The following is a 13,501-nucleotide window of genomic DNA, read 5'->3' as shown; positions in this document are numbered from 1 at the left end:
AGAGGGTGAGCTTCAAGTTGAATTCTAATTTCATGTACTATTGTCAAACAATCACACAGGCACTTAAACATGCTATGAGATGTGTGTATAAATACGCGTATTCTTTTGATTTAAGTTTATTATATATACTCGTATTTAAAACTTACTTATTAGAAAATTTGTTCCCATTTTTTTTTTCTTTCTTTCACATAGGAGGTAAAACCCCTACACGACTAATCCAACTTAGGCCACAGGTAACACTATTTGATTGTGTGAATCGGGACACAAGTATGTACTCACTAAAGTCACGAATTTGTTTGGTTAAAGGGCCTATTTGGCAATCACAGTTATTTTGTATTTTTGCTTTAACTCGAAGTAGAAATATATTTCTGCTTTTAAAGTGTGTTCAATACTATTTAGAAACTTATTTGGTATTGTTAGAAGATTTTTAAAAGTCGAAACATGAAAGCATGTTTGGTAAAAAGTGTTAAGTTAAAAATTTTGAATGGTTAGTTAAAAATGTTATTTTAGCTAACCATTCAGAATAACATTTTTAACTAACTATTTAAAATTTCAAACTTGCAATATTTTTTAACAAACATAATTTTATGTTTTTACTTTCAAAAATCTTGTAACAAATTTACGTTACCAAACAAGCTTCTAAATAGCATTGGAAAACACTTTTTACCAAACATGCTTTCATGTTTTTACTTCTAAAAATCTTGTAACAAATTTACGCAGCTGTGGTTGCCAAACAAACGGCTCGTAATTTTTTTTTATTGAAATTTCCATTTGAACACCGCTCCCATGTTTTGTTCTCTGGCACAATATTCCCTGGTCAAATTTTGGACTTTGTACAGTTTCTTATATCAATACAATTGCTTAACTTTTCCAAAAATAATACTAATAATAAAATCCATTTGAAGAAAAAATTCGAAGGCATTTATGGTTCAGCATTTTAGAATAGTTTTCTGTTTGAAGAGAACATGAAAATTAAAAACTCCGCAGAATCTTTTTTTTTTTTTTTCTACAGAATTTATTTGGTTGGCCCTTTTTAAAAATTGTTTTCCAAAAACTCAATTAAACAAAAAGTCTATTTTTTGAACCAAAGGGTCTTTCAAATTTTTTTGGATAATCGGGTGTCTGAGGCTTTTGTGGATCTGTGCAAAGCTACCTCTCCACACGCATCAGGTAAGGATCAGACTATGTCCGCGTCCGCGGCCCCTAAGAAATTGATTGCACTCAAGACGACTCGAACCTGAGACTTAATGCTCATGACACACTAAGTCCCAGATTTCACCGCCGAAGCCAACCCCTTGAGCCAATCCCTTGGCGTTAATAGTCTTTCAATTTTTGGTAGTCTTAGGGATCAAAACATGGTCCATGGCTAGGGTTGCAAAGGAATTGAGTCTAGCCGAGCTTTAGGTTGTTCGAGCTGGGTTCATGATGAGTTCAAAAAATTGAGCTCGGGCATCAAGCTGTGGCTCGGACTGAGGCTCTTCTTGATTTTAAAAAACTTGGACTTGGTTTAGGTTCGGCTCGTTTAAGGAAACAAGTAAAACTCAAAGCTAGGGTTTTTACCTCCGAAGAAAAACAATATATTTGCAACACAAGCAGTGATATAAAATTCTTTTTGGTACTTTGGTCTTCTCTTTTCTTTTGACAACCAGACTTGATTTGGGGTTTTAAGGACTTCAAAGCAAGGGTTTCTTTACGTCCGATCTTTGATTTGTTTGTTTAAGTCATATTTATGGTTGACACGCAATTCCCAGTAAATGTTTTATCAATTATAAGCAATGGGAGGATTTCTCCGGAATTTGGATTTTGAAATGAATGGGGTTTTAAACGAATCAAAATTTGACGGAAATTTTGTAAATTCGGGAAATAAAAATGAGAGGATTTGAAGGGATTTGGTAACCGGCTATTACTTATGTTTTTAACTTACCAAAACTATCCCTCATCTCTCTATCTTTTTACGTTTCTCCTCTCATCCCTCCCTTATCTTTTTAGTCTTGATTATTGAATCTATCTCTACATAGTTTAATCTTTGTAGTAAACTATTTTTGTTTTTTTATTTTTATTTTATTTTATAGGTTTGGTCTAAATTTGCAAACCGATGCAAATATACATTATTATACACATTTATTAGGTTATATATATATATATATATATATATATATATATATATATATATATATATATATATTGTAAAATGGAACAAGATTTGAATCCAAATGTTTGAATGTTTAGCCTTTATGCGGTACTGACTCTTCGAAAATGTTTGTCATCCGGTGTTGATTTAGGGTTTGTAAAGACTTCAATGTTTCCTTGATTGTTTCTAACACTATTTGTGTGTGTATTTGATGTGAAAAGGGTTTATAGGGGGGTTAGACACATCCAAGTGTGAGTTGAATAGAATGTTGGTTTGATTATGAAAAAAATAAAAAAATAAAAAAATAAATATTGGTTTCATTATAGAATGATATATGGAACAAGCATGCTAATTTTGAGAAGAGTGGTGATACGGAGTGCCGAAGTCGTGGACTACACACCCCTCTCTCCTGTTCGACTTTCAAACTTCAATATGGAGGGAAAATTTTCCATCGCATAAAATGCCACATGGCAACAAACTAAGCAAAAGGACTGGTTAGCTGCATTGGGCCGAGGAGAGAAGCCCAAACCAAGCTAAAAATAAAAGGCCCAGAGGGATCACACCAAGCAAAGATTCGACCCAAAAAATAAAGACCAGCCCAACAATCCCAATTCAAAACCTTGGTCAACATGGTTGGGAGTGACGCTGAATGAACATTGGTAAAGTATATGTGTTGGGAAACGTGCAAATTTTTAAAACTTTTTGAGGGATTTGCAATCATAGATCTTGATTCATTACATGGAGACAAGTTTTATGCAAAGATAGATAAAAGATGATGCATAATTCAATAAACAGATTGAATACTCACATCAAAGGTCTGAGTAAACCTTTTGAACTTTCCTCTAAAGTGAATGTTCTCACTTATTGTAGATCCCTTTAGCAAGATCCTTTCTCCTTCTTTTTGATTATTATCTTCCCTTTGGGAATCACCAATATGCCTTGATGAATGACCTTGGAATCTAGGCTGGTGGTAGCCTCCTTTAGAAGAGAAACAAAACCCTAAAATCTAGAGAGAGAAAGTGTATTCCTTTTTCTTGTTCTCCAAGTCACACCTAAAATATACATGAACTCATGTATATATAGGCAAAATAAAATAAGAATAAGGAAACAATAAATCCTTCTCCATCTCTAATTCAACTTTCTCAATCCTAACATGACTCCAATATCAACTTGGGCTATTGGTGAGAATCCTTTTGGGCTTACTATTTTCTTGGCTCTTATAAATTAATAATTGGTCCGGTCCATTAAACCATGGACCCAATTCAATTAATTCATAAATTAATTTCTACTCCACTAAAAGAAATTAATTGCACTCCAATTAAATAGTAAATAACCTCTAAGTCAATGTTGCACTTTGACCCCTCTATGCTTAATTATTTATCGGATAATTAAAGCCATCAATCCGACAACATAATTAATATAATTATTTTGTTACCTTTGATTATTTCCGGCTCGATCACAATAAAATATTTATTTGACAAAAAATAATAATAATTTATTAAATAAATATATATATAAAACATTTGTCTAAAATATACGAAGGCCTTCGAATTTAATTTGTGATCAACCATAATCAAAACAAAATAAATACAAATAGCACTGATGCAAATATTGAGAATATAGACCTCTAATTATTAATTACATAACTACCCAAAGTGTCGATCTAAGGATCCCGAGGTATCCGCCGAGCAAATCAAAGTAATTATTAATTAATAAAAGAGTCTATACTTCTCTCATGCTTGAGAGTCAAAAGCCATGACTGTGATAGAGAGCAATTGAATACGACAGCTCTCGCAATATATCTCAATCTATCGTGGACTCGGTTTAAGTCTTAACTAATTAAATGTCCATCCATAATTACCGACTTTAAACCATTTATGATTACTAATTTATATCATAGTATTAATTGCCATTACATACATATATAAATATATTTTGTAATCAAGCGGACACCATCAATTCCATAAAGAATCGAAAACTAATACATTCCATTCACCAATTGTATAATGCTTTAATAATAATATCCAGACAAGAAACCATGACTTCTACAATCCAAAATTAGAATTTGCTATGCTAGGGCACACATATCCTAACAGCTCCCACTTGCACTTATAGCCAATTCAAATCACATCTAACTCCCATGTTCTCCATATGACGATCAAACATCTTGATCGGTAAAGCCTTTGTGAATGGATCAGCAAGGTTATGTTCCGATGCAATCTTGGCCACAAGTATATCTCCTCGCTTTACTATATCACGGACCACATGATGTTTCCTCTGAATGTGTCTTGTTCCTTTATGAAATTTTGGGTCCTTGGTTTGGGCTATAGCTGCACTATTATCACAATGAAGCGTCATAGGCCGATCTATATGCTCCACAACCTCCAGTTCAATTAGAAAGTTTCTCAACCAAACAGCTTCTTTTGCTGCCTCAGAGGCTGCAATGTATTCTGCTTCCATGGTTGAGTCAGCAGTACAACCCTGCTTGACACTCTTCCAACTAACTGCCCCTCCATTGAACTTAAACACATATCCAGATGTAGATCTCCTGGCATCTGGATCTGATTGAAAATCAGAATCCGTATATCCGACTGGAACCAGATCATCACCTCCATAAATGAGCATTAGATTCTTAGTTCTTCTAAGGTATTTTAAGATATTCTTCACAGCTGACCAATGATCAAGTCCAGGATTGGACTGATATCTACTGACAATCCCTACTGAGTAGCAGATGTCCGGTCTGGTACAGACCATGGCATACATGAGACTACCAACTGCCGAAGCGTATGGTATCCGCCTCATTTGCTCAATTTCCTTATCAGTCTTGGGAGACTGGTCATTAGAAAGAGCCAACCCATGTCTAAATGGCAAAAACCCTTTCTTAGAGTTTTCCATTCCAAACCTGATCAGAACTTTGTCAATGTAAGACTCTTGAGACAAGCCTATTTTCTTTTTAACCCGATCTCGCATAAGCTTGATCCCAAGAATATAGCTTGCTTCTCCAAGATCTTTCATCTCAAATTTATTGAACAACCACCTTTTAACTGATGACAATGCTTCTACATCATTACCAATGAGCAAGATGTCATCAACATATAAAACGAGAATCATGATGACATTACCCTGTTTTTTCTTGTAAACGCAAGGTTCAAACACGTTTTGTTCAAAGCCAAATAATTTGACTGCCTGATCAAAACAAATGTTCCATGTGCGTGAAGCTTGCTTAAGTCCATAAATAGACCTATTCAACTTACATACACAGTCCTCACGACCTTTAACCACGAAACCATCTGGTTGCCTCATGTAGATGTCTTGTTCAAGATGGCCATTTAAAAATGCCGTCTTAACATCCATCTGCCATATTTCATAGTCATAATAAGCACTAATGGCCAAAAGAATGCGAATAGATTTAAGCATTGCAACTGGTGAGAATGTATCCTCATAATCAATACCTTCACGTTGAGTGAAGCCTTTGGCAACCAGTCTAGCTTTGAATGTCTCAACATTCCCATCCATTCCTCTCTTTCGTTTGTAGATCCACTTACAACCAATGGGCTGAACCCCACTAGGAAGTTCTACAACATCCCAGACTTTGTTAGAATACATCGATTCCAACTCTGATTTCATGGCATCTTTCCAACGATTCGCATCTATATCGGTCAACGCTTCCGCATAGCTTACTGGGTCCGACTCATGCTTATCGGGGACGGCCTCATAGACCTCACCCAAAAGTGTGAGTTTTTCCGGTTGGATGATAGTCCTCCCACTACGCCGAAGGACCGGTGCAGGAATCGATGTACTAGATGATGGTAATTCAACAGGGACTTCTTGTGTCTCATCATTCTCAGTATTTATATTAGGTGTGTCCACTGGGGGTATCTCTGACGTGCCAACCATCTCCTCTAACACTATCTGGCTACTAGGTTTGTGAGTCATAATATAATCCTCCTCCAGGTAAACAGCATGAGTGCTGACAATAACCTTATTGTCCCTGGGATCATAAAATAATCCACCTCTAGTGCCCTTAGGATAGCCAACAAATAAGCATGCATCTGATCTTGCTTCCAACTTGTCTGCCTGTTTCTTTCGCACGTGTGCTGGACACCCCCATATATGCATGTGATTTAAACTAGGTTTACGTCCAAACCACAGCTCATATGGCGTTCCTGAAACAGCCTTGGATGGAACACAGTTCAAAATATACATCGCTGATTCTAAGGCTAATCCCCAAAATGATAGAGGTAATGTAGCAAAACTCATCATAGATCTAACCATGTTAAGTAAAGTTCTGTTTCTCCTTTCTGCCACTCCATTCTGTTGAGGGCAGTCAGGTGCGGATAACTGGCGCACAATACCCTCATTGACCATATGATCCTTGAACTCCCCCAAGAGGTATTCACCTCCTCGATCAGATCGAAGTGTTTTGATAAGTTTACCTAATTTACGCTCCACTTCCGCCTGAAACTCACGGAATTTTCCATAAGCTTCTGACTTGTGTCGCATTAGGTAAATATATCCAAAACGTGAATAATCATCAATGAAAGTGATGAAGTACTCAAACCCTCCTCTCGCTTGGGTGTTCATGGGACCACACACGTCTGTGTGCACCAACTCTAATTGTTCTTTGGCTCTATCTCCTTTGGCTGAGTAAGCCCTTCGAGTCATCTTTCCTTCAATACAGGATTCACAAGTTGGCATAGGCTCCTCTGCCTCACCAGGTAATAAACCTTCTTTAACCAACCTTTGAATCCTATTTTGATTGATGTGACCCAATCGTAGATGCCAATGATACAATGAGTTTGGAGAAACTGCTTTTCTTTTAACATTCAATCTAGATGAAGTTGCATTTAATTCATAATGTTGCATTTGATATGAGCTAGGAGTTAAAACATATAGATTATCTTTCAATGCACCAGAAGTTATAACACAACCATTTAATTTAATTAAAACATTTTTTCCAAAAGTAAAAATATAATTTTTGCAAACCAACGAAGAAACTGAAATTAAATTGTGCCTAACATTTGGCGCATAAAGACAATCTTCTAAAATAAGACTCCTCCCACTATCAAACTGCATATGAACCACTCCCACTGCTTTAGCTTCCACCTTGGCATTAGATCCCATATGCAAGTATATCTCTCCTTCATTGAGGCTTCTGGACTCCTGGAATCCCTGCAATGAATTGCAAACATGATTAGTGGCTCCAGAATCTATGCACCAGGAATCTATAGATTCAACCACATTACATGCCTCAACAATGAATATACCTTTTCCTTTGCCTTGTGTGCGAAGTATTGGGCAGTTAGGTTTCCAGTGACCCGGTTGACCGCAATGGAAGCAGTTTCCTTCGCCTTCAACCCGCACTTTCTTCTTTCCCTTATCCTTTTGGATTACTTTGTTTGGCACAACCACAGTTTTGGCACCATCCTTCTTCTTTTTCTTGCCCCTCCTCTTGGGCCTAGAAGTAGATGGTCCAGCAGACTGAGTGTAGTTGATAGATGCACCCTTGCTTTTGTTTATCCCTTCAAAAGTTACCAACTCATTCAATAGTTCAGCGAGTGTGTACTCAAGCTTATTCATGTAATAATTAACCCTAAAAGAGTTAAATGAGTCTGGCAATGAAGCGATAATCATGTCAACCTGAAGTTCACCATCCAAGTTGCATCCAAGGATCTCCAGTTCATTTAAAAAACCAATCATTTTTAAAGCATGTTCCCGAACTGAAGTACCTTGGACCATCTTAATGGTCATCAAATTTGTCATAGCATTTTGGCGTGCGCTCTTACCAATTTGCCCAAACATTTCCTTAAGGTTAAGCATAATGTCTGCAGAAGTGAGATATTGAAGATGTTGACTTTGGAGTACATTCGAGAGTGAAGCAAGAATGTAGCACCTAGTCATCTCATCTGCTTTATTCCATTTCTTAAATACTTCATGCTCCTCAGGAGGATCCTCAGGCAAAGGCGGAGAAGGTCTAGGAGTAGTAAGCACATAATTCAACCCCTCATATGTGAGTACAATATCTAGTTGCCTTTTCCAATCGATATAATTAGGTCCAGTTAATCGATTTTCTTTTAGTATGTTCGCAAGTGGACTGAATGGACTAGTCATGATAAATCTGAAAATAAAAGCATTCATACAATAAATAAAGTGAATAATAATAATCATGCAAGTATAAAACAATTAATTAATTGTGGGTCCCTTAACCACATTGCATGAAAAATCGGACAATCAATATGCCAATAACTTATCCGGTTGGCGGAATTCATTATTGCTTATTGACGAGAATAACTCATTATTTCCATATCTCTTTAGACAATGCCTTATCTAAATATGAAATAATTCCCGATTAGATTTAGCCTTTCTAAAATCACCTGGTATAGACCACTCCGTTGGGGAGCTAATACTATTGATTTTAGATTGAGTGTATAACATAATTAATGCTCCAACGGAAACACAAATATTAAATATATTGCCATTAATAGCTTAGACTCTTTAAATCATGCGTAGGGCCTTATTTTTAAAGATCTAACTATAATGGTTATTTAATAAATATATTTTCGTGAGACAACCATTCTTGTAATCTAGACTCTTTAAATCATGCGTGGAGCCTTATTTTTAAAGATCTAATCATAATGGTTATAATTACGAAGGCCATGGGGTAATGTATAAAAATCCCCGCTCCCACTCAATTTTTAATAATATAAAACTAGGGTTTTTAATTCATGATTTAATGCATGCAAAACGCCTTGATTTTAATCCAATTAAATTTAGAAAATATATATATGGATTTTAAATGATTCACTAATCTTTAATTTGAGGCAAAAAATAATTTTTAAAAATAATTTTTCTGTTTCCCAATAAATGCCCTCAAATTAATTAGCAATCTAATCCAATTTATCTTCATAATTTAATTAATATAAATCAAGCCATTTAATTAAAAATCATGGATCCAATGCATGAACAATTATAACAACTATTAAATTATTCCATGCATCAAATAATAGACAGAAGCAATATAAATGGCCAATGGATTCAGCTTTTAACATTTAAAAACTATTCTTGCTGTACTGGCATCCTTCAACTGTCTGTAAACACCCATAGGAAGCTTGTACGCGTCAGGAGAAGCAAAACGCCGCTCGGAACGAGCCCGGAGGACCCCACACGCGCTGGCACGCGCCTAGGGCAAGTTGCACGCGCTCCCACGCGCCTCCACGCGCTGGCACGCGCTTGGGGCGCGTGGAATGCACCCTCACGCGCTCCCACGCGCCTGGGGCGCGTGGGACGCGCCTCCACGCGCCTTCCCGCGCGTGGAGTGTACCAACTCCTTGGCTGGCGCGTGAGATCCACGCGCCAGCTTGTCATTGATCAGCCCACTCCTGGCGCGTGTGGAACACGCGCCAGGCTCACGAAGCCACTGCCACACGTGATCCAGGCCACCTCCGACGCCTCTTCTCGCCGCCGGCGAAGCTCCGGTCACCGGAAAAACGCCGAAAAAATTCCAAAAAATCCGAAAAAATCCCAGAAAATTAAATTAAGCCTCAAAAAATTCCCGAAAAATTCGAAAAAATTCCAGAAAATTACTGAAGCATAATTTAACCTTTTCGGACCCTCTTGAAGCTTCATAGCATCCTTTGATGAATATTACATGGCTTTAATTAATACTTACAATTTGAAATACAATGGAAAAAATTAAATTACATCATTGAATTTTCAAACGGCTAAAACAAAGCCTTAATTACATTCATCCAAAAATAAAATTACATTCCATATACCTATAAGCTTCATCCATGGCCCAAACACACATCATCATCCATTCACAATTATACATACATCAACATGTATTAATATATATCAACATAATAAATCATACATCAACATATATCAATAATTTTATATATGTATATATAATTTGGATCCATGAATATGATTTTTATAAACACATGTTCTCTAGTAATGAATCAAACCATGTGCTCTGATACCACTGTTGGGAAACGTGCAAATTTTTAAAACTTTTTGAGGGATTTGCAATCATAGATCTTGATTCATTACATGGAGACAAGTTTTATGCAAAGATAGATAAAAGATGATGCATAATTCAATAAACAGATTGAATACTCACATCAAAGGTCTGAGTAAACCTTTTGAACTTTCCTCTAAAGTGAATGTTCTCACTTATTGTAGATCCCTTTAGCAAGATCCTTTCTCCTTCTTTTTGATTATTATCTTCCCTTTGGGAATCACCAATATGCCTTGATGAATGACCTTGGAATCTAGGCTGGTGGTAGCCTCCTTTAGAAGAGAAACAAAACCCTAAAATCTAGAGAGAGAAAGTGTATTCCTTTTTCTTGTTCTCCAAGTCACACCTAAAATATACATGAACTCATGTATATATAGGCAAAATAAAATAAGAATAAGGAAACAATAAATCCTTCTCCATCTCTAATTCAACTTTCTCAATCCTAACATGACTCCAATATCAACTTGGGCTATTGGTGAGAATCCTTTTGGGCTTACTATTTTCTTGGCTCTTATAAATTAATAATTGGTCCGGTCCATTAAACCATGGACCCAATTCAATTAATTCATAAATTAATTTCTACTCCACTAAAAGAAATTAATTGCACTCCAATTAAATAGTAAATAACCTCTAAGTCAATGTTGCACTTTGACCCCTCTATGCTTAATTATTTATCGGATAATTAAAGCCATCAATCCGACAACATAATTAATATAATTATTTTGTTACCTTTGATTATTTCCGGCTCGATCACAATAAAATATTTATTTGACAAAAAATAATAATAATTTATTAAATAAATATATATATAAAACATTTGTCTAAAATATACGAAGGCCTTCGAATTTAATTTGTGATCAACCATAATCAAAACAAAATAAATACAAATAGCACTGATGCAAATATTGAGAATATAGACCTCTAATTATTAATTACATAACTACCCAAAGTGTCGATCTAAGGATCCCGAGGTATCCGCCGAGCAAATCAAAGTAATTATTAATTAATAAAAGAGTCTATACTTCTCTCATGCTTGAGAGTCAAAAGCCATGACTGTGATAGAGAGCAATTGAATACGACAGCTCTCGCAATATATCTCAATCTATCGTGGACTCGGTTTAAGTCTTAACTAATTAAATGTCCATCCATAATTACCGACTTTAAACCATTTATGATTACTAATTTATATCATAGTATTAATTGCCATTACATACATATATAAATATATTTTGTAATCAAGCGGACACCATCAATTCCATAAAGAATCGAAAACTAATACATTCCATTCACCAATTGTATAATGCTTTAATAATAATATCCAGACAAGAAACCATGACTTCTACAATCCAAAATTAGAATTTGCTATGCTAGGGCACACATATCCTAACAATATGAACATTGGTAAAGTATATGTAACGCACAATCACGGTTCCATAATAATCTCACTCTACGAATATAAATACAGGCGCAAGACCCAATGGAAAGGCATTCGATTCCCAGTTTTATAAGCCCTTATTCTTCCTTGATCTAATTTCCAGTCTTCTATTTCTGTTTGTATGTTTTTCGATTAAGTGTTGGAGTGTAAAATCATTCGGGTCGAATTACTATGTTCGATTTGAAATTTTATGCACCAACACTTTAGTTAGGAAGCTTGTTAAAAGCCTCTCATCACCGTTCTCGAGCTTTTTGATACATGAGACACTGCTCCGGGATAGCAACAGGATTAGACGCTGTTCAAATGCAACAGCTAGATCATACAAAAAATGCGCAAAGAGATACAGGAACAATTCAATACTATGCGCCAGGTGGACGAGGCTAGGACAGAACACATCAACACCTTAAGGCAAGTAGAAAATGGTGCGCCCAATTCCTGTTGCGTTAGCATCTTGTACTCGGTTTTTGGAAGCAATGTCTGCAATGAGAGAGTTATTTTCTACACTTCAAAATTTGAGAGTAGATCATTCCTCTTCCTCCTTGCCCGCAACTCCAGCCAAGAATCCTTCTCAAAGAACGGTAGGGGTTTCTGAATACATGACTCCACCACCTTGGAGAAATAAATCAAGCTTTGATGATTTAGCCATTAGAAGCATCGGAAGGCAAGAAATGGAACGGCAAGAAGTGGAAGATGTAAAAAGCGAAGTTGGCGACTCTCAGCAGGTTGATGGCATGAGCCACAGGAGACTGTCTTGGCCGCCTCCACTCAAAAATAGTGGATTGTAATCATGAATTGTTTTGTGTGTGTTATATATATATATTTCAGTGCAATATCTTCATTGTGGCTTGAGTACCATTGCTATCCATCACACATCCATTTGTTCAGTGATATTTTTCTTTTTGAAATGTTTTGACGGTTTGTTACCAGCAGGCCCACTCCTTTGTTCAGTTTTTGTGCAGTTCCGCTTGTAAGTTATAGGAACTATACTCCATTCATGCCTAAAGTTGCCATCTTAACAAAACAAAATTTCATAAACATTAATAAAAAGTTGTCATTTTTGTGTGTTGAATTCATATATTATACATATGTGTAAATGAAATTTTGTTTGAAATGAGGCCGAATTGCCGTTACTAAACTGACATTAAATTTTTAGATTATTTATTTATTTTTGCCTCGATATATACTCTTTAGAGGTCACTTCATTCTTTAGCCACAGTAGCTCAATCAGGTTTGGTTCAGACCACCAAGCTGAATCCAAAGGTGTTTGAATTGATCCATTTTGACACACTGATTCTTCATAAGCAGAATTGCAAGCTTAGTGAAAGAAGCAATCAAACTAGTAGAATTCTACTCTCCTATTTTTCACTCTCTCTCAACAACGTATGTGTTATATGTGTGTGTGACGAGAAGAGATGATTAATAATTTAATATATTAGCATTTTAATAATAAGGGTAATACTGAAAAAAATTTAAATTTGAACTTATTTAAAAATATATCTCAAAAATAGGATTGTTTGTTGATTGTCTTTTAAGGTGCAAAATAAGTTTAGCTGGTAATTTTTCCTTTATTTAGTTGGTGTAGCTAGGTTTACTTCTCTCTCCCTTTTTTTTGCATTTTTTTTTTTTTTTTTTTTTTTTTTTTAAGTTAAGTAAATGATACCACAATATTGTCTATGGCAGCTTATTACCCACAATGCACATGCTTATTAACCACAATACTGCCTCTGGCAGCTTCATACACTCGAGGGAAATATAGATCATATCATCTGGATGTCAATTAATTTTTTATTTAAATTTTTAATGGACTTCTATCCCATTAATGATGGTATTTTCTTATTTAACTATGTAAATGCACGTGATGAAATAATCATAAAAATATAAAATATTTATAATAACAATAAAATTACATACTAAC

The 13,501-nt window shown here is 35.6% G+C and overlaps 1 protein-coding gene across 1 annotated transcript; it reads left to right on the top strand.

The window, feature by feature from the left end:
* Positions 1–12,005: 12,005 nt before the first annotated feature.
* LOC132270489 (AUGMIN subunit 2-like) lies at positions 12,006–12,371 on the top strand. The gene has a single exon (XM_059771671.1). The coding sequence runs from the start codon at positions 12,006–12,008 to the stop codon at positions 12,369–12,371; it is 366 nt and encodes a 121-aa protein (XP_059627654.1).
* The last annotated feature ends 1,130 nt before the right edge of the window (positions 12,372–13,501 follow it).

Source organism: Cornus florida, unplaced genomic scaffold, assembly GCF_030987335.1.
Source record: "Cornus florida cultivar Cherokee Brave unplaced genomic scaffold, ASM3098733v1 CherokeeBrave_3.0.0_Hap2_Chr08, whole genome shotgun sequence".
Taxonomy (NCBI): Eukaryota; Viridiplantae; Streptophyta; class Magnoliopsida; order Cornales; family Cornaceae; genus Cornus; species Cornus florida.
Note: the sequence above shows the minus strand (reverse complement) of the source record. Positions and strands in the feature narration are given on the sequence as shown.